Source organism: Plecotus auritus, assembly GCF_963455305.1.
Source record: "Plecotus auritus genome assembly, chromosome: 6".
Taxonomy (NCBI): Eukaryota; Metazoa; Chordata; class Mammalia; order Chiroptera; family Vespertilionidae; genus Plecotus; species Plecotus auritus.
The window spans coordinates 15695959-15718624 of record NC_137773.1 but is presented as its reverse complement, the minus strand read 5'-3'; the positions used below and the strand labels follow the sequence as shown (position 1 = coordinate 15718624).

The 22666-nt window shown below is 42.0% G+C and overlaps 1 protein-coding gene across 9 annotated transcripts in view; it reads right to left on the bottom strand.

The window, feature by feature from the left end:
* The window catches only part of EBF1 (EBF transcription factor 1), a 389962-nt gene that overhangs the window by 113454 nt on the left and 253842 nt on the right, over positions 1–22666 (bottom strand). For 5 of the 9 annotated variants that reach the window (XM_080671574.1, XM_080671571.1, XM_080671567.1 and 2 more), the window contains exon 8: positions 17041–17182. In XM_080671574.1, the coding sequence (XP_080527700.1) occupies positions 17041–17182 (142 nt within the window). The remainder of the gene's footprint in view (positions 1–17040; positions 17183–22666) is intronic. The other 4 variants (XM_080671573.1, XM_080671572.1, XM_080671569.1 and 1 more) reach the window with 1 other exon arrangement.

Here is a 22666-nt window from a genome sequence, read left to right as displayed (position 1 = left end):
ATGAATGACAGGGTCAATCAAGCAGCTCATCAAAACAGTTAGGCTTTCCCACCCACAGGTCTAGGTTCTATGTTTATGCAGTACCCTTAACAGCACAGTCAGGGAGCAGAGAGCAGCAAACCTTCCCGTTCACGCTTCAGATGACTTGTTCTTATTGGTAGGAATGGACAGTCAACATCTTGAAAACACACGGCTTTGGCTCCTTAAATCGACAAGAATTCTATTTGGGTAATAAGGGGAGGTTTCCTTTCTGAAAGGAGGTGATGCTGTGTGATGAAGCCCACTAGGAAGTAATCTCTTATAAAATGAACATGCCCACACACTCAACCCCAGCGTCTATTCTCCACATTTTATTCTAAACAAGGATGCCTGACTGGATGTTCAATCCCATTACTTAAATCTGCTTTGCCCAATCCAGTAGCCACTTGCCACATGTGGCTATTAAAATCTAATTTTCAATTACTTACATTTAAAAAAAAATGATTTTCTTAGTCATACTAGCCACATTTCAAGTGGTCAATAGCTACATGTGACTTGTGACTATCATGTTGGGCAGAACAGAGATAGAACATTTCCATCATTACTGGAAGTTCTATTGGACAGTGCTAACCTGAGAATAATCAGAGCTACCATTTATGGGGTGCCTTCCATAAGCCAAGAGCTTTGCTAAGAATAATTACTCTCTAATACCACCACCAATGATCACAAAATCAAATGCTCATGGGCCAGACAGGAAGGTAAGTAACTAAAATTAGCTAGGAGCAACACCATGGGAGAGGTGGGGACTGTGGCTAACTGTAGAGTATATGCCCCACTTAAAAGGGACATAAATCCTCGGTTTGATCAAATTGTTGTCCTTTGAGAATGTGATTCCAGCACTACCAGATCTTCTGAATACAAACAAAATTTTCAAATCCAGATTTTTATATATAACTTCTCATTATTTTTCATTGTAAAGCAACAAATATATCATTTCTTTAAGGACCATACAAACTAAACCTAAACATACTTCAGCTCAGGGCCAAGAACCATCTTTTAGTTATTAATCTCTGCAACTACATAACTAATACTGCCATTAACTCATCAAACAATAAACACAAACCACAACCACGGTCAATTCTACTTCTGATTGTTCGAGGCCTCTCCCAGAACCACACAGCAGTCCCTGGCTAGCCTTCCTCTGCCATGCAGATTTTCTGTGAGCTGTTTGGGAGACCAGATCCCTGCTCCTGAAGGATTTCTTTGTCATCATGTAAGACAGCATAGATAGTGACTTTTTAAGGAAACTGAGTTTTGAATGTGAGCAGCATCTCGAAATCAACCTTGCCCAACCTTCAGCAATGCATGACTCACGCTTTGTGCTTTTCAGAAAAGTAATGCTTATATTTCTCTCCACGACCGAGGCTGCCACTGCTAATGTAGTTGAGTGAACTTTTATTCTGGAGAGCCTTATCGTCCTGAGCCAGTTTCCTCTCCTCCCTGACACATTCAGTGACGCTGCACTCCAGTGTTTGTTAGAGCACAGATGTTTCCGTGGTGATGATCGGTGACGTCACCAGCACCGGAATGTGTATCATCAAATTTATCCAGACAGAGCTGCAAAGAGAGTGGGAATTCCATTTCCATTTGAACTTCATGAGGATTGACTCAGCTTTCTCAACAATTACTCGGTGGGGTCTGGGCTGTTCAATCTAAATGCCAAAGAGCAAACACTCACACTTGCCTGTTTGTGATTCATTTTACTATTGGATTTAATTATGTGAAAATTCCCCTCTACATATCAAAACCCAGGTTAATTTTCCTCCCTCAGATGCCAGCTTTCAAAATGTTCCTGCCCTGATCAAAAGCTTTCTGGTATTTCCCATTAGCCTACACGATCAGTCCACCTCATGAGTCTGGCCAATTCTGCCTTCCAACCTCATTCCCCAGCTCTCCCCAACGGCAGGCAAGTCTAGGCAGCAGTTAAGGCCACTGGCTCTGGCTTCAGGAGGCCTCAGCTTGCCTTCCAGCTTCATCACTTAGCAAATTACTTGGGCAAGTTACTTTCCTTAAGCCTCCATTTCTACCACTTTAATTGGAAGTAGTAATTATGAGAGAAGCCACCTCATGAGGTGGTTGTGAGGTTTACATGAGTTAATTTGCGTGTACAGAGTGTGCAATGAATAAACATGAGAGAGAAGAAGACCAGAAGTTGCAGGAGGAGGAGGAGGAAGGTGGGGAAGAAGAAAATGAAGAACTCGATGACAGGCTCTCCATATTCATTGTCTCCAAACATACTTTGCACACCCCTACCATTTCTTTTTCAGAAAGTTGTATCACTCACTTCCACCCAAATAGTATTTGCCAAGAAGATTGGTTTTCTGTGTGAAGCTATTTATTTCCATCTCCGTCTACACAACACTAGCCCTTCAGTGAACTTCATGTCTTTCCCAGTCATCTGCCAACTTACTGCACTTTTCCTTAAACTTTTATCTTGATATATGTATGTGTGTAATGTGTGTAGCTGGGCATGTATGTATTATGTAAATCAACCCTACTGTCAATCAACCCTATGCATCCCTTCCAGGCAGGGACCTCATTCATTCACAAACTGGATAGACAGCTCTCTGCACTTAATCAATACCTGACAATTAACTCGCATGTTAAGTTTTCAAAGGGCTTATTCCTACATTATCTCAATTATTCTTAATATCAACCCTGAGTTGTAGGTAAGCAGATGTTAATCTAAATTTCTACTTTACAAATGAGGTAACTGATCTCAGAGACTCATTTGAACTTGAGACTTTGAGAATCCACATTGGTTGACAAAGTCAAATATTTAAAACACCCAAACTACCCTTAAACTGTGGTATTTATTTAAAATTTCTGCTCAGTTTGGCTAAAATATTCACTGTAATCATATAAACACAGCCAACGTCCCATAAAATGTTAGTTGTGCAATTCCTTATTCCCAAGATAGAGGGTGGATATTTATTAACTTTACAGAATATTACTTCTCTGTTTCCAAGTAAAGTTATTTTCCCCTTAAGACTCAGCCCCATGTATGAATTATAGTAAAATCGGTCTCTACCTTCTTCTATTTCCAAGTTCAAAATATGGCATCCTAATATAATGCCGCAGGTGCCAACTTAAACACAGGAACGTTGAAAACACTGCCAGACTTCCAGGCTGAGAAGCTTTTCTATTGTTACAAGTTGGGCTGCTAAACACAGAGTTTAAACATCTAATACCAGTGATAGCAGCACCACGAAAACTTACATTTTTATAGTGAAGGGTAGTTCCCCTTAACTCCCATTCTCAATATGGACATTTTCAAACGGTGCTCATTATATAATTTTGCACATATACAACATATTAGAAGTTTACTGATTAAATAGGTTATCATAAAACAATACCTTAATAACATTTTCCCCATTTTCTTTTTTTAATTTTATTTTCAACAACAAGAGTTGGATTCCACAGGCTTTAGCTAACCAAATCAAGAAGAGTTTCTAGGGTATTACCAAAGTTGAAAGGTAGAGGAATCTGAGGTACAACTTTTTGGATTTGTTGCACATAATAGTTACTGGAAGAACACAGCTGGTTTGATGGTTCAGCCAGATTTTAGCAAAGAATGATAAAAATTCTCTTTTCCTCCTCTACAAAGAAATGATAAAAATACATTGGAACTGCTGAGACACATTCCCCTCACCCATCACCCCACACATAATGTCCCTAAAAGCATCTACCTCAGGCCCAGCACATAGTAGGTGCTCATATTATTGGCTTGCCAACTGTGCTCAAAAGAGAAGTAGACAACAATAAGGAATTAAAGAAAGTTCACCATTTGTACCAACCACATTAATTTTAATCAGTCTTCTAAATAACACCTAAAGTCTACTGCTATTTGTATGTATTTTATATATGCTCTTCTCTTGAAACTTTTATTACTTTGCCCCAAAGTTGATGAAAGAAATCCATGTGGCCCTGACTGGTTTGAACAGTGGTTAGAGTGCTAGCCTATGGACTGAAGGGTCATGGGTTCAATTCCAGTCAAGGTCACGTCCCTAGGTTGCAGGCTTGATCCCCGGCCCTGGTCTGAGTGCATGTGGAAAGCAACCAGTGATGTGTCTCTCTCACTTGGATGTTTCTCTCTGTGTGTCCGCCTCTCCCTTCCATTCTCTCTAAAATATCAATGGGAAAAAAATATCCTTGGGTAAGGATTAAAAGAAAGTCACGTCTTGAGAAGAGGCCCCAAACCTGGCATTGCCTGTGCCTTGATTGCCCATGTTTTCCTGCTGCACATTTCCCCAGAACTACAGGTGATGAATGTGGGTTTGAATGACTGATGTCCAGTTGATTACAACTGTCTACTAAATAAGCCAGCAACACAGGAGCATATGTTTGCATATAAAATATTGATTACTTTCACAGATTGGGATAAAAATATATTAGTACTTGGGTTCTGCTTTCATGCTTAGTAGTCAGATAAGTACTTGGCCAATTCAGATCTATTTCTATGCCCTGTGGGCTGCAGAGTGTTACTTTTGTGTTTTACTTTTCCTTCTCTGGTTACCATCTGGTTTCCCAGGTCTGTTAGCCTCTGTTATGACTGAGCATACGTTTAAGCAGGATTTTAATTACTAGGTCATCTCCCTGCCAACTTACCAGAGGTAGGCTGGCAGAAAAGTCCTACAATCCATGCCTCAGACTTTCTCTTGCTCCTCTCCAGGTAAATCTCTTTTTTTCTTTTCTTTCTGAGGATGCTCAAGTCATGCTGATGGCATCATATTCATCTGATAAGGATGATGATCACCTAATTTCTATGAAGTTTCATTTCTGTCCACTGAGTATTTCAAGTTGCAGGGCTGGCACAGGGAGGCTGAGATGGGATGCCCGATAGCGTGACGTGATACCAGGATTTTTTATCTTAACCCAGAAAAGCATCTTCCCATATATCACTGCATATGCCAACTAGTGTTCCCTGGGGATTGAGCACAGATCTGGCTTTTCAATTTGCCTTTGAGTAACAATTTGCTTCCATTGAAGCAGGAATTATATTACGTGATCAAATAGCAGGAGAATTTCTTTCCACCTCTGAAGTATAACGTGAGGGGACTAGCATTGACTCAACAGTGGAAAAGAACAGTGGTGATGACCGCCTTGTGTAAGCTACCTGGAGGTCCACTGCTACCTAACTCTTCTAGGAGCCACAACCAACTCTTTGAAGGATGGTCTCAGTTTCCCTCATTGCTGAATGGAGAAAATAGTAGTGCCCTCCTATGGTGGTTGAGAGCATTAAAAGAGATGATACCAAGTGCTTAGCACTGAACCGGATAGTAATAGATGCTCAGAGCCTGCTCTTATAAGAGCAGAATTATCTTCACTGCAAACACTGGTCTAAAGCTAGCATTTTCCTGGGCAAAGAGTTCTGTTAGCCTATGATGAAGAAAATACATTGAATCATATCTCCAAGTAAAAGAGAAACCAACCTAGGAGAAATTTCCAAATTTGTTTTCTCAGAAATGGATCTCAGACCCAGCACACCTTTCCAAACAGCCCTTCCACAAGTTTCTGATATTTTGTCCTCACATGGAATTTTGGACATGCTTTCCCCTCCAACTAGAAAGCTCTTTCCTCTTTGCTTAATGAAATGGCATTTTTATTTTAAATTTTAAAAGTGTCCCTGGTTCTTCAGACTTCGCTGAGTCCCCCTGTTGAAAGCTCTCTTAGCAGTCTATATTTTTCCTTATCATGCTTACCATCATTATACTTTACATAATTCTGTGTGCAATTATTTCCTTAATATCAACACACAGATACGCACACCCACAACTATATGCCTTGTAATGTCAACAGCTATCCCTGCCTTGTTCACCTGTGCATCCCTATTGTCTAATATAGCAGGCAGCCAATAAATATATGTTAAATAGATGAATGATTGAATGGGTGAATAAGCACATGAACGAAAGAAGAATGATCAGAATTGGTAAGAGACTGAGGAACCAAACAGAGTAGCTTAAACGTTGAGAAGTCTTCCGGTGGTTATTAACAATTGTCCCTACACCCTCACTGTGCTTCCTCGGTGGATAAGCAACTGACTCCATGGAATCCAGTTTCCTAGGCTGACCTGGCCCTCACTCCAGCTGCAGACACTCCATTCTCTTGGGGGTTAAAATTAGCACCAGTAAGCTCCCCCTACAGTGGGCTCTCATCATGCAAGGGCCCAGGTGGATCTTGCTGACAGATGTTAAGGTTAGAAGGAAGGGTAGCAGCCAGATGAGAAAACAGAGCTACCCCCTTCCGGAGGTACCAGCACTTCCTGTCTTTAGGCCTGGCTGGTTCCTGCCTGCCCCACCCCTCCCCCATGCATCAGTTTCAACACAGTTGCTGCTCTTTCTGTCATCTGAACTCAAATCCTATCTTGGAAATTGATGGGGGATCCTGGCCCTGACAATGTCAGCTCTGCTCAGTGTCCAGCTGGCTCCATGTATATTATCATAATGCACTGCCTGGGTGGACCCGGATGAGTCTCTTCTTGACTCAAATCCTCCCTTTCTGCACTAATTTCTCCTCTTCAACATGCAGACACTACTTGTGTAAAAATGCAGAGTTAACAGCTTGGGAGACGTTTGGGGTTTTCATTTTTTAATTCTTACCAGAGGGTGTTTTCCATTGATTCTAGAGCAAGCATGTCAAACTCACCGCCCACGAGCCACATGCCTCACTTATTTGGGTCGTGTTATCCTTTGAGTTTGGCATGCTTGTTCCAGAGAGAGAGGAAGGGAGAGGGGGAGAGAGAGAAACATCAATATGAAAGAGAAACATCAGTCAGGTGTCCCTTGCAAGCATGCCTATGGGGCGGGGGCGGGGGGGGGGGGTGGCGGCGGCGGCGAACCCGAGACCTGGGTATGTGCCCTGACCAGAATCGAACAGAATTGAACCCACCACCCTTTAGGGCATGGGACAATGCTCTAACTACTGAGAAACACCTGCCAGAGTGGGAGATATTTTGATTTTTAAAATCCTATGCGGACATTAAGTCTGTTTTAATAGCAAATTGAGCTAAAATATTTTTTAAATAACAATATTTGACTTCAAAAATTTTTTCCCCAGAGTCCTATTTCCTGGTAACTGGAAAGAATTACTACTTCCCAACCCTTAACAACTGTCAAACTGTTTCCCATACTTCAGTCCTGGCTTTGCTGCACCTCAGTACCACTTACGTTATGACTTATTACTTAGTTGCAATTCTGTTTATATTGACTTACTTTCTCTTTAAATTCAGTCTTGCCCTAAGCAATAATAGCTATGAGACTTTAAAATGCTTTGGTGATTTTTGTTTTTTCATTGATGTTTTTATCTCTCCCTCTCCCTGTCTGAAATAAATATATATATATATATATATATATATATATATATATTTGCATTCTAATAGATAAATATATATTTTTAATTTTTAAAAAACATGTTCTCCCATCTCACATACTGCATGGGAAACCTAGTCTAAAGCTCACTGCTGAACACTGAGTGGATTGAACACTATACCATCTCAGTTGAAGGAATTCAGAGAAAAGAACATCAGATTAGAGCCACCTAAGGCAGATGTGGCTGTGTAAGCCACACTTTGTGGCTTTTCCAGGCCTCCTGGAACCCACTGTGAACCTTCTGCAGAAATGCCCATGGGGAAGGGAAGTTGGCCTTAGATCTGTCCTGTGGAATGACCATGACCTTGGGGGCCATTCATCAAGGCAGTGTGTATGGCACCCCCGGAAATAGACCTCTCACAGAATCATTAGGGTTCAAACAACAGATCATCAGAGCTTAAAGGGCTCTACCAAGGCTGCACTCCTTTAACAGATGAGGAAACTGAGGCCCAAAGAAATCAAAGGACATATAACTGAAAATGTTCAGTCAAATATAACTCAAACCTACTCCTGGCCACACTGCCCCTAAAGATATTATCTTCAGAATGTGTGTGGCAACAAAGAGAAACTTTCATTGGCATATTCACCTCATCTGAATCCTCTAAAATTCCCGAGGGAAGGTACTCAGGCAAGTAAGTGGAATGAGGCCCTTGGTTTAGAACAATCAATTAACAATCAAATAAACAAAACTGGAATTATGATGCTTTTGTAATCAAATATAAGATTTAAAAATTAGCCTTAAAAAAAGCCTGCAATTGCCCAGCCAGTGTGCTCAGTGGTTGCATGTCAATCTATGAACCAGGAGGTCATGGTTCAATTGCCAGTAGGGGGCGTGCAGGAGGCAGCCCATCAATGATTCTCTCTCATCATAGATGTTTTTATCTCTCCCTCTCCCTGTCTGAAATAAATCAATATATATATATATATATTTTTTCTTTTTAAATAAAAAGTCTGCCATTTTCTGTCCAAAATGTAAGCAGAAAGTGCTGCTCTCCTTCCCCACACCATCACCCACATATTTACTAAAGTAAGTTAGGTGTGGCTCATTCATTTATTAGATCATACAAAATACCAAATACTGAAAGTTTCCCACAGTTGATTGGTCTGCCATGAAATTTAAGTAAGGAAACAGCCTTCCAGAATCCATATCAGTTTCCCCTGTTATCTGGAGCATGAGGCTTAGTAACCCTTCAGTACCTTAACAAGGATACAAGTATCCTCACACCTAACTCACAATCTCACAGTTTTCTCGTGATCCCCTTTTTCTCTGCCTTGCATACATGCCAGAGAGCCCATATGGTCAACATATGATTTCTACAGAGATGAGTTAGAAGATCCTTGCAAATAAATAAAATATTCTCAGCCTCCTTGTTAACTTGCCAGCCCCAAAGACAACATGCCAGTCATCAAATAAAATCAGCATTTTCTTTATTTGACTAGCACAATGTGGTATAGCCACGGGAAAAACAGGTTATTGAAGGAAAATGAACTATAAGGTAAACATAAACATACACAGCATGCCCATCAAAAAATAAAAAGATGTGCTCTGGGCTAACTTTTGAAAGGTCTATTTAAGATACCAGCATAAATTGCCTTCCTTGTATTGGGAAAAAAAAAGGAACATGAGAGAGGAGATGAAAATAATTTAAGCATCATGTTCAGAGCAAGTGGTAAGTGTTCCCTGGGTTTGACCCACATCTACAGCTTATGTGCTGTGCATCTCTGGGCAAGTTGCCTAAATGCTCTTTAGCCTCAGTTTCTTCATCTTACAGTGGGGTGTCTATAGCAGCTATGTGCCAGCATGAGAAGGGCTCAATGAGTGTGTACTGTCGTTTTCTTGATACTTCTACTATTACACAGAGCTATACGGTTAGGTAGACCTGGGGTCTGATTAGTTTTGTGGCTTTGGATAAGTTACTGACCCTCTCTAAAGCTCAGTTTTCTCATCTGTAAAATGGAGATAATAATTATTATGGGTCCTTATATTTGTAAGGATTTGATAAGATTATATAAATAAAATGATCACCACAGTGCTGGCACATAGTAAATGCTCCATAAATGTTAGTTGATATTAGTCCAAAAATAACAATAATAGCAATAACAATACATATTAATATCTGGCCTGATCATCATTAAGCCAGACAGCAAAGTCTGAGCACTGTTTCACCTTTGTCACCAATGCTGTTGGTGTGTCATATTCAAACAAGGATAACGTGGACCACATGCTTCGCAGTGACCTGTGGCTCATGAACTCTTTAATCTGCCTGCCCCTGAGAGCTTGCTGGCTACCAAGTTCCCAGTGTTGGGATTTCTGGCATTACCTGCTCTATGGATTACTCAGGGGGCACAATGAACGTCAGTCTTCACTTAGGTCCTTGTTCATTATCTTGACTTCTTGCTGAGTCCTTTCCATCGTGAGGGAAGACAAAAGACACGTTCCCCACTCCTCAAAGAAAAAGGCCTGATTTGATGCTTGAAAATTTGGGGCCATCATGCTCTGCTTTGTGACACATCTGGATATTCTTAACCTTAATGTCCTGTTCTTACATCTGTCTTGCTTTCTCAAGTAGGAAAATCAATTGATAAGATGTAATATGCCACCCTCGGTAAAAAAAAATTGCTGCTGCTATTGTTCTACTTAACTTTGGACCCTTCACCAAAATGCTCTTGCCAAAGGGGGCCTGGCTGGAGTTCTCACTGAAACTCTAAGTGCAAAGCTCTGGGTCCCTCATCCTCTGCCCGTGTGATCTGAAGGTGCGTTTCTGTCACGAGGCTGGAGAGATTTTACAGACAACCTTCTCATGATCCTTGGAATCTCAGAGGTCCCTGCAAGCCTAGGCCAACCTGGATTGCAGAGGCATCAGGGGTGGACCCCCAATTCTCCAACATCCTGTGTAACCAAGTGACCTTTTAGTTGTGCAACCCCTGAAATTCACACTTGCCAGCCAACTTACCATGACAAGTGCAGAGAGTACTAAATGGCTTTTGACAGAAAGTAGCTATGTGAGCCTGAGCTGGTGCATCCCCTCTCTGGGTCTCTAGGAGATCTGTTGCATGGCCTCCATACTTGAATGGCTCTCCACTCAGCATGTGCTGTGACTCGGCCATTGACCATGGTGGCAGAGGAGAGAGACATTCGGGAGGCTGCATTTCTCTTTGTTGTTTGGTTTATTTCCAATAAACCCATTTTAATTTGGGGATCAGACAAGTAATTTACATTTCCTAGGTCAAATAACAGCAAGCCTTTAAAAAAAATGTCTCTACAAGTTCAAAAAGAAATCAATAGGCAAACTTTTTCTAAGCTAATTATGAAAAAAAAAAGTGAATGCATAAGCCAAAACCATCTAGAAAAAGAACCCTCAAATGTTTGACTTTCTTCCTATTTTGAACACATGCACTGTTGATGGAATAAGAAGTGATCAGGGGGATGGCTTCAAGGCACAGCCAACTCCCTGGTGAGCTTCCAGAGGCTGGCAGGGAAGGGCAAAGTTATAAGCAACTCAGAGCAATCTTGCCCTGGGCTCTCATGGCACAGAAGCAGTTCATGTAATTACAACTGAGTTCATCAAATCCCTGCTTGGTTGGTGTCTCTCCACCCTCCCCCTCATTTCACAACTGCCACAACCAGGGCCTGAGCATCCCACGTGGGCCTGCATGACCTGGCCCTCGGCAGCCAGCCCAGCCTCCTCTCCTGCCATCTTCCCGGTGGCTGGAACAGCAGGAGCCATCCCTGTCTCTTTTGGTGCCTTGAACTCACTTAAGCAAAACAGCCTTTGTGTACACTGTTCTCTCTGACTGAAAATTTGTTTCTGTCCCCTTTGCCTGGTGAAGACTTATTCATCTCTTAGGTTTGGGCATAAGTGTGATTTCCTCATAGAAAGGCTTCCCTGACACCTTACTCCTCTTGTGGTCCCTCCTTATCCACAACTCTTAAGGAGTTAGTTAGAAGTTTTGCTTAATGTCTATCTTCTCTATTTACATCATAAAGTCTTTGGAGACAGTGACTGTATCTGCCTTGGGCTACTCTACCTAGCTTAGTGTCTGGCATGTAGTGGATGCTTAGTATGAATGAACGGAGGAAGGAATATTTGAAGTTCATTGTGCTGACACCTTATTCTTTGGATAAAGATCCAAAGGAAGGGCTAACCTAGAAATAGCCAGGGGATTTCTCCGTTCTCCTGAAGTCCTGTCTCTCCAAAGGCATCTCCTGAAATAGGTGTCAGACTAGGGAAGGCATGTGTCAATGCTTCAGTTCAGAACACCCCAAAAACGGGCATGCTAAAAGGAGGACTAAAGATGACCCAACCCAGGTCTCATTAGAAACATACAAAACTGAGGCCACAGAAGCAAAGTGGGCTTCCCAGAGTCACCCAGCTAGTTAATGGCAGAGTCAGGACCAGAATCCAGCTCTCCAGTCAGACAGGTGGATGCTATTTCTAATAGACCCAACTGAGATTCACTGGCTCCTTCTTAGGGCCTCGTTACACAGAGGGGAGAAGAGGAGGCCCCTCTGTTCTGTTGGAAGCTCTATGCTGTCTCCCAAGGAGTAATCTCCAGGCCTGACCCATCTCTCTCCATGTCCATTAAACAGCAAATGTAAGTGCAGCTGGGCACCGGGAGGCAATGGGGCTGGATACCCAGGGGCAAGCAACGGAAGCAAACACTGCTTCTGTCTGGAGCAAAAGGATTAAAGAAGGTCAAATGCTAAAGAGCAAGAATAACACCATATTGTCAGGGACAGCTGGGAGGGGACACTACAGTGGAAAGGTCAGAGCTAACTGGTGGTGGGGCAAATGGGATTCTCTTTCTCTAACGCCATAATCATAGCAAGGAGAAGGCCCAGTGATTCTGTCACCACTCTCTTCTACAAGTACTTTTAGTTTGACCAAACCCCACTTTTGTTTTGATTCTGTTTACTTTGGGATCCTGGCACAAGTATTCTTCACATCTCAATCTGTATAATTACTTTGAAGGGAAATTCAATTCATTCATATCTGATGCCCACAAAAGCTAAATGTCCACCGTTTTCCATTTTTAAAAAGTAGGGGTGTGTTAAAGCATCTGTATTTGAGCCAAGAAACCAAGTAGGACCTCAGGTCAGAACTCATGAACATTAAAATGTTCATCTTCTAAAAGTTCTTGATTAATAACAGTTCTACTTATTTTTCAAATAAATATGAAATATACAATACAAATGCACAACAATAATAAATATCCCTAAATCTGAAGAAGAACTGACTGGGGCCTTAACCCCAGTCTGGGACAGGGCATGGCTCCCTGCCCGCTCAGACTTCCCCAGTGATCAGGAATAAATAGTCCATAAAGGGGGGAGAGTGGAGGGAAGAAAAAAAGGAGGAAGTGAGAAAAACACATGCACATCAAAATTTTTAAAGTCCCCTAAAAAAAATGAGCATTTAAACTGCTTGTCAGACGGCTTCCTGACAAAGCCACTGGAGTGTCTTCACTGGCATTTGCATAAACGCTGCCAGTGAGTTCACCACAGCTGCGAGCGCTAATGGTACATAAAGCAATTTAGTCACTTCTCCCGGCACCGATGTCAGGATGATGAGCACCAGCTCTTTGCCTTGTTGCATATTAGATCATTAGGTAATAAAGTGTTAGCTCGTGCAAGCTCACAGGGGCCCTGCACTATAGCTTTGCGAGGGCACCACATTTTGCCATGCAGGTAGAAAATATAAAGAAACTAATGCCACAATTGGCCTTAAACCCAAGTAAACACAACCTGAAACTCAGGAGAACAAGGGCAATATTAACACTCCCCAAGCCCTTTGAAGATCCCCAGTGCACAATCCCAAGTATTTACCCAAGTGAGACGAAGACAGGGAAGGCACACAAGCCAGAGCTGCCCACAACCATGGTGGCGACAATTCAGTGTCTTTGGCCCTATGCCTGCACTTTTTCACAAATTGGAACACTGAGAGCAGTTATGTCCTGAGGCTTCCTCTCTCCCCAACCATACCTCTCCCATAAAAGCTATTGCTTAAGGAGGAAAGCTCAACGCCTTAAACTCCCCGTACATCTCCGTATTTATGAATGAGGAAAAAGAGGCTGAGAGCAGTTACCAACAGCTTCAGCAAGCAGGGATTCATTCACCCTCTGTGGATCACACAAGATTCCAGGAAATAAATTTGCCTTTGGCAATTCTTTTACTTGAAATACAGGGACAGTTATGTGAGCACAAGGGTGATGAGTGTGTGGGTCACACAGGGAGACTGCATGAGTGTGAAGCATGGTCTCTATTTCTCTCATTCGCAGAAAGATTTGAGCCACGAAAGGGAACTTTCCTCCAACTGTCTGACATGCAGGCTATAAATAGAGATGTGCAGCAGCTCAAAATAATTCAGGCTACCTGTAAACGAGATGGTGAAAAGCCCAGAATGAGGGAAAACGAAGGCTCCTACAGGTCACCTAAGAGGCGAAAATACCTGGTAGTCACACTGTGCAGTAGCTGCTAAAGTGGAGGGGCCAAGGAGCGGGGCGTGGTTCTGTAAGTCTTCAAAAGGGCAATTGCAAATAGGAATTTTCAATGGCCAGATAAAGTATTATCATACCCCAAATCAACGTGAGTTATCATCATAGGTCCACACCCACACACCGCCAATGAAAGAGCCCACTGTCACCCTTTGCTGAGTAGATATTTATGTAGCTATCAACTTGAAGTGTCCACATGAGTGGGTGGTTATGTGTGGTTGGTTGATTCATTCTACAAAGAAGCAGATTTCCATGGCACCGTTGTTACTAAGAACCTTAAGGAGCTGTCTACCCTTTGAATCTTCTGGAGAGAACTGAAGTAAGGTTTTGGAGAGCGGGAGGCCCCCTAGCTAAAGGGGGTAGGACATAGTCACATCCCCAACAATGATTAACCATTAATAAATAGTGAAATGTCATCATTTCCTTGAATCATATGCTAATAATAACACGGCCAGTTGTGGACTGGTAAACTGAAGCAGAGGAATAAAATGTTGTCTTTAAAACACAAAATAGCCCTGGCCGGGTGGCTCAGTTGGTTGGAGCATCGTCCCATACACCAAAAGGTTGAGGGTTTGAGTCCCAGTCAGAGTACATATCTAGGTTGCAGATTCTATCCCTAGTCCGGGTGCAAATGGGAGGCGACCCATTGATATTTCTCTCACATCAATGTTTCTCTTTCTCTTACTCCCTCCCTTCCTTTCACTCTAAAAATCAATAAAAACATATCCTCAGGTGAGGATTTTAAAAATTAAAAATAAGAAACTTAATAATAATAGAATATCACCACTAACATATTAATGTGTATGCCTAGAAATAAAAATATCTGAGCTGGGAGGAAGCATAGAGACTCTAAATTGTTAGCCCATGGCTATATTCCTCCTAGGTGACTTTTACCCCCTCTTCTCTCTCCAGGGCTTAAAATTTTGTAATTAGTTACCAACAATTAAAAATTAGGAGAGTCCTGCCAAAATGGAACATCTGGCCCCACTGGGCTTTCACTCCCCTTGGTGACAACTGCCTGGGGCTGGGGCGGTGGAGCATGTCTCTTGTTCCGCAGTCTCCACCCAGCCCACTTCCCCTGTGTATGTGACCTGCCCCCAGTCAAATGGGGTAGCCCTTTTCTACCCCATCCCCCGCCCCGAAGATCATCACCTTTGTTTTACTAAGAAGGAAACTAAGGATACCAAAAGGTATTAGGTGACTTGTCCAAGGTCACACCAAGGGTAGAGGTGAAACTACAAATTTAATTTAGGTTCCCTGACTCCAATTGTAAGACTCTTTCCAACACATCATGATGCGAAATAATGTTCCTGACCTCCACAGCAAGAGGCGTCCTTTCTATCTGGTTGTTTTCTGCTCTTTGTGTTGGTTTCTTCAGTGGAAGGACGATTGGCCTGGCATCCTGTGCTCTCTCCCCAGCTTCCCAAGGACAGGACTGGGAGCTGAGTGAGGTCTGCACTTGGAGCACATTTTGAAACTGTGAACCCATGACTGGCACATTTCAAAGTGACAGTCAAGTGTGTCCCAGACAGGACAGTAACACCGGTCACAGTCAAAAACAAGACTTCAGCTTTTAAGCCAGAGCTCTCCAAATTGTCCCCACTAGTATTTACTTATCTTTTCCGCCTTCCTTTTACCTAAACATCTCCAGTCATACAATGCCTTAAGTGACTCCAAAGGTATTAAGAAGGCAATAATACTGTAAAGTGAGGATCAGAATAATTTTAAGTACAGAAATGGAACTGTGAATGTAATCATGAGCAAGTGTTTCAAATGGCCTCCTGCAAAAAGTAATATCCATCCATCTCAACACTAATGAAACCATAAAGTAACAGCTTTTGAAAGATGATGGTTTACCTTAAAAAGACTGTAAAACTGGATGTAGTGAAGAATCCCTTCTGAAAGTGTTACATCTGGCTAATTAATAAAAAGCATAGTTTGTGTATTCCATAAGCACAGGCAAATAAAATCAGGCAAAAGATGACGATAGTGGTGTGTTCATTCAGTTGGGATGCTGGCAGGAAAGGGAGTTTTCTACCTTGTGGACTACATCATGGACTGCTCACACCATGGAAAAGTCAGGCCATCAGTGTTAATTTGTATGGTAGTGTTTTACAAAGAATCCTGCTGATCTAGCAAACTGGAAAGTGAAGTAGGGAAATGAGTTAAGAGTTCAATTTGAGGAGATGGCGAAAATCTAGCATGGTGATTGGTATCCAGTAGACTCAGTCACTGTTTCTTGGATGGATAGATGGATGGATGGATGGATGGATGAAAGATGGGTGTATGGATGGATGGATGGATGGATGGACAGGTAGATAATAGACAAATGAATAGATGGACAGAGAGATGGATGGAATGAGAAGACGGATGGGTAGATGTTGCATTGATAATGGACAGATGGAAGTATGGATGATACGTTACACATACATGTAGTGCTGAAGCATTCACACATATACTCAGTTGGACCATGGTTCTTTTGAGTGGCATTCACTTTTCTTCATTTAAATTTTTATCTGGTTTCCTCCAGTTCACTCGAAGGCACAACTGATTAGCCATAAATTCAAGACAAATGTGATTTCTCCCCACCAAAGGCTACCTACAGAAAGTAGGGTCTGCCATGTGGTGATGAGGGGAGGGGTCTGCACAGGGCGTGGGAGAAACATTTAGCTGGGGCTGCATATTCAGATAGTGCCTCCAACCCAGCCTTTGGATTTTATCTCCAAAAGCAGTTAAATATGTAGTCACAGAGATACACCACCAGTATTGCAAGGAGGATGGAGTTCATTGTACAACCAAGTCAACTGTAAGCTCAAAATGTGTCATGATTTTTTGAGATCCTGCTTTGGCCTTTATTTGTCAGTCAAGTGAAAGCTTAAAATAAAGCAGCAATCCAGGTCTCCTTCTGTCTCAACAAAAAGGAAAGATACATCAACCCATTTCCAGGGTAGAAAACTGTGCAACAGGCAAGGGCAAGACTCAAAGATATCTCCCTGTCTTTAACTACTCAGCATCCACATTCTTCAACAGGACATTGGAAATTTGAAATGGGGTAGAAAATGTGGTGGAGTTGGAAGAAAGAAACCAAAATAAGTTCACAGTTAAAGGTAACAATGCCAACCAATGAAAATGATTCGCCTACCATGTTCCAGATAAGAGGGCGTACCTTCCGAGGGGTCAAGCCTCCGAGCCCTCCGCCCATGCTTGGAGTTATTGTGGACAAACATGTTATCAGAGACTGCCAGGACATGGCCATCCACATTGACTGTCGTAGACACCACGACCTGGAGACAGAAGAGAGAGATGAACATTTTAATATAAAAGCACGGAGGGTAATAAACTCAAGTTAAATAAATAACAGCTGGGAGCTGAAGAAAATTGCATCGCGATTTCACATAATAACTGGTGCTTATGCTGTACAACTCTAACAAGAGGAGCTATTGATGAGTGGGTCTTTGGCATGGAACGCTTTTGATGCAGTTTTAAGTAAAATTGCACAGTTTATAGTTATACAGCAGAAGGTACACTGTTAACTATAATTTTAACAAGAGGATCTTTATTAGCATATTTTTTTTACACAAGGGTGGTTGTGTTTCACCTAAATTACCCTTCAGTTTAGACACTGAAGCAGATATCACAGTTGATCATGCAAATAAAAAATCTTTTGAATCTTTAAAATATCCCCCTCTTTCCCCTCCTTCTCCTGTGTCAGGGTTAAGAGGATAGAGAAAAGAAAAAGAGAGGTTTTACGGAGAGCTGGGATGCAGCTTGCACTCCTGGTTGTCTTTTTAGGGGATTCTTGTACTTTTTTCTTCCTACATTCGTTCAGTTAATTGGACCAAAGCCCCCCTTGCCACCATCACCACTACTTCCCACCCGCCCCGCTCCCTGCCGCAAAAAAAAAAAAAAAAAAAAAAAAAAAAAAAAAAAAAAAAAAAAAAAAAATCTCTGCTCAAGAAAGGTCTTAGGTCTGTGTTTCAAAGCTCCCCCCCCCACCCCCCGGCCCCCGACTCCCAAATGGTGGCATGGGTCCAGGGTACAATTCACATACCCTGGCCACCTTATAAAGTGATTCTGAACTCAGTTTGCCGGAAAGGTGTTTTCTCAGGGAATTTTGACTAAAACAATGAGAAGAAATGACCTACACCTCTCCTTATATTAAATGGGGAAGAGGATTAAAACTGAAACCCACAGAGATATGTTTATTCATGCGACCTCTTACAACCAAATATAATAATTGTCTGTAATTGCAGCTTCAGCTCCCACCTCGTGCTCTGACATGGGAAACAGCAATCAGCCGGCTCCCGTTTAATCCACCTATTATGTTGACTAATTAACTTTGCTCGACAGTTTATTTCTTCCTCCATTATCAGCCCCTGTCAGCCGCAAGCACCCTGCAGCATAGGGGGGACCTCAGGCTCTTTGATTGATCACCGATAGATTGACATGCAGATTAATTTAATTAGAATCACCTCACTTGAGAAATGAAAGACAATGGCAAGAGGGCTAATAGATCTGCTCTCATAATGAGGCGAGCCTCCAGAGCCAAGCTGAGGATTTCTGATTTATTTTGCTCAATTCCCCCGTTGCTTGGAAAGACTCGAGCTTTAATTGTTCTTGGTTTTGAGAGGCATTAGCTTCTGAAGAGGTGAAACGCTTTACAAGAATTGGCACGCACCGAGGCCCCCTTTTCTGGGGAAGCCTTTGCTCTGAGTTGGCCAAAGTGGGCACTGAATTCTAGAGTCTTGGGCAACAGGGCAGTTTCGTCACCTGATTTGGGCAGAGGGGAAAGTGCTGGGCCTTGGCCTGCGCCTGCAAATTGTCGGCCACGCCTGACCAAGTGGCCCCCTGTGTGGACCCCTACACCCATCAACGCCCCTCAAACTTAAAAGTTCCCCTGCTCCTCACTTTGACCTAAAAGCCTCCTGGCAAAATATGGCAAGTTTCCCTCCCCACTGCCTCAAAGGTGGCAATGAACTGTGGGCTGTGCACACACTGCTTCCATAGCATCGTGGGGTTGGGCTGATTTGATGTTTTTTCTTCTAGACCCTCACCTGAGCCCACCTGAGGCCCCGCTCTTTATACCAAGCCCCTGGTGTCTGTCAGACCCAGAGGCAGAAGGAAGGACATGGGCCTATGGTCATGCTGCCTCCCAGGGAGGGCTTCCATGGGGTCCTCTAAATCCTCCTTCAGGGCCCTCACCTTGACCCCAGCAGGAACTAGGCCATCCCCTGATTTTATTTTAACTCTATTTTATTAAAACACAAAGTAAACCATTGAGAGCATTCTCCTTAGTCACCGGGAAACCCCAAATCCCAGCTAGGGCAAGTCATTCATGGGAGGAGGTAAGTCTGAAGGAGCAGTTTTTGCAGCTTGGTTTTGCTCTTTCTTCACGATTGACCAGCCGGATCTGACACAGCCTGATGCTCGTGTGTATGTCTCATCAATTGTAGGCTACTATAAAAGAAGGAGAAGGAGGAGGAGGAGGAGGAGAAAATGGCCTATTCTTTTCATTTCAAAGAATATTATGTGTGGTGGCAGAGTCCGTATTATTTGAGGCAACGGAAACTCGCCTTTCTTTTTAGTTAGGGAGATGACTTCGCAGGACATCTACAATTATATAACAGAGCTGACTCTTTCAAAGAAATTTTGATTTACTACGAGACCACAATTGAGTGGTCACTGGAGTCGTTAGCTGAAGAAACTATAAAAGGAATCCCAAACGGTAACTGTTTCCAGTGCCAGGAAATACAGAAAGTGGTTATTCTCGACGATGACAATTCACCACGCACCTGTAAGACAAAGCACTACAGGCTTAAGGCTTAAAATATCCAGTATTGTTTAAAGACATTTTCATCTCCTTCTTACATTGGACAAAAATGACAGAAACTGTTAACGAAAAAAACACACAAAACATTACACCCTCTATGTCTTTTTCTTGGAAAGAGAAGAATCACCAAGACCACATGTGTGATAAAATCATTTCATTGAAAGAGTCATTAAATTGAAGAAAGAAAACACAGAGATTCCTCATGCTTTTAATTTCTAGAAAATAAACACCCAATATGTTCCTCAGAAACTCATGGCACAATACATTTTAACTCCCCTATATCTCCAAAATAATTTCTCTCATTTCAATTTGGAAACGATCAGGATATATTTAAGTAAAATATAGGCTTAAATTAATCCACAGAGCAAGTTATAAATTTTTTAAAATCTCACTGTGAAATGCAAAAGGGCACTGAAGTGTCCTTTAAAAAATAGGCCCATGGTAGGAGGGAAAAGGGCCTTTACAGTTTAACCCAAGATTAATGAGGTGCTGACACATTCATGCAGGCAAGGGGACAGACAGGCCTGCCAAATCTGCAACCTTCCCAAATTTTGTCAACAAAGCACAGCTTGAATTTGGGACAGATAAACATGGAAAATGACTTTACGTTTGGACTCGACTACCCCTTCCCTCTCTACCCACTTCTTCATTCTCCTGCCCAGGGAATGACATGAAGGGAATATGAGGAACATGTCTAGTTAGAATTTTATGATAGCTGCTAGAATTAAATCTTTAGTCTCTAGAATTGCACTGCCCAATACAGTAACCACACCACACCGATGGCTATTTAAATGAAAACTACTTAAGTAAAATGTAAAGTTCCATTGTTCCTGAGTCGCCACGGCCACATTTCAAGTGGTCAGTAGTCACATGTGGCTAGAGGGCAGATAAAGAACAGATCGTTGCAAAATGTTCTGTTGGGCAACGTTACTGTAGGATGGTTTTGAAATAAATTGTGCCAATTTACTCACTAGGATGCCCAAGTTATATCTCCTGAAATAAGTATTGGCTAAGTCAGGGGTGGGCAAACTTTTTGACTCGAGGGCCACAATGGGTTCCTAAACTGGACCGGAGGGCCGGAACAAAAGCATGCATGGAGTATTTGTGTGAACTAATATAAATTCAAAGTAAAGGAGTGGAGGGGAGAGCAAGAGAACCCTCCGCTCTTTCGGCTCCGCAGGCCGGATAGAACAGCCGAACGGGCCAGATCTGGCCCGCGGGCCGTAGTTTGCCCACAGCTGGGCTAAGTGGACATGTTTAGGGTTGTGTGCATGTATATTTTCTGGAATCAAATTTCTATTGGATGAAGGGGCATACCCTTTTAAGATAGCAATCCAGAGATGTGCTGATGAGTACCCAGCATGTACCAGGGTTCAACCTTCTAGGAGAAGGTATGCAGTGTGAGGGAATATAAAGGGCAGGAGAGAAGTCTGCAGCTGCCCACAGACTCTAAAGATTTTACATTGACATTTTCAATTTCTTGGCTCATCTTGGTGGTTCAGAATCTTCTCTACTATATCCCGGATCTAGATACCCCTAAAGCTTATTCTTTTTGCTGTTTACTAGTACTCTCCTCTATTTAGAATTAGAAAAAAATCAACACACAAATTTTGATTCTTGATTCCCAAGCTTTCCTGGTGGATATGACTTTAACTTAACCTCTCAGAGCCCCAGTGTCCCTGAATCTCAAATGGAAATAATCATAGTGGCCACAATGTTACTGTGGGGCTGACATTACGTAAAGTTCCCAGTATGGTTCCTGGTTCATACTGAGCAATTAGCAAGTATCAATAATAGTACTTGTATAGCTGTTGTTTGTGATGCTCAAAAAAGTTGGAGAGGACATACTGGGCCATGAAGAGGACCCAGCACAAACTGTTTTTTCAAATAAAAGATACAGAAAGTATTTATCAGTCTAACAATGAAGCCATTTTTAAAGACCTTTGTGCTCACAACACATAATTATATACCTTAGGCCTCTTGTGAATTGCAAGATCTCACTGATTTATGTAATTTTGCTTTCTAGACCTCATCTACATCTCAGCCTGTTACACTCTGGGCTTGAAACTCAATGAAATCTTACTGCTTTGCAAACAGTCTATAAATTAGACAGCTGATCAATTCAGTCTGGTGTTCCTAATACTTCATTGGAATGAGGGGTTCTTTGGGAGTTTTGTTGTTAGTTCACATTTCCTCACTATCATTCCTCAAGTTGGCCCTCCTCCCTTCATACCAGGCAGAAGACTGCATATGTCCCAACTATTTTATCAGAAATCATAAAGCATAATCTCTGTCTCATGAGCAGATTTTCAAAAAGACATAAGCAGCTAAATTTAGTCATGGGTGGAAGGTCACATTAACAGAAGTAGCAGCTCCTATGGGAGGAAGGGTTATGACCAAAGGTCCCCAAAGAATTGAGATCTGTATCTTTAAACTTTTCTACAATAAATGTGGAGTCAGGGGAAAGGTCAGACCCTAACAATATCTTTAATATTTAAATTTAGAGTATCTTGATAGTAAGTACCTCCCTCAAAAAATTATCACTTAAGCAAATTAATTTTAAATGATTATTTTTAAAAATTATATATTTTGGTTTTCAATGCTGATATATAGTAATTTGGTACAAGGGAATTAATGTTAAAGTTGGTTTTATATGGCTTACTTGTCTCTGGGTTTAGCTTATTCTATGTTTGCATTAGTTTAGGGCCCCTAATAGAAGGTATTGAATGCATTGGCTTTAAGCACATGAAATAAAAAGGCATTAAGCTACATTCAGTGACTAATAGCAATATAAAGAAACAAACTATTGATACTCCTGGATGAATTTCCGAGGAAATACAGCAAGAGAAAGAAACCAATACCAAAGGTTGCACATTGCATATTATGGTCTGTATTGTGTTTCCTCACCCTCAAAATTCATATGTTGAAGTCTTAACTC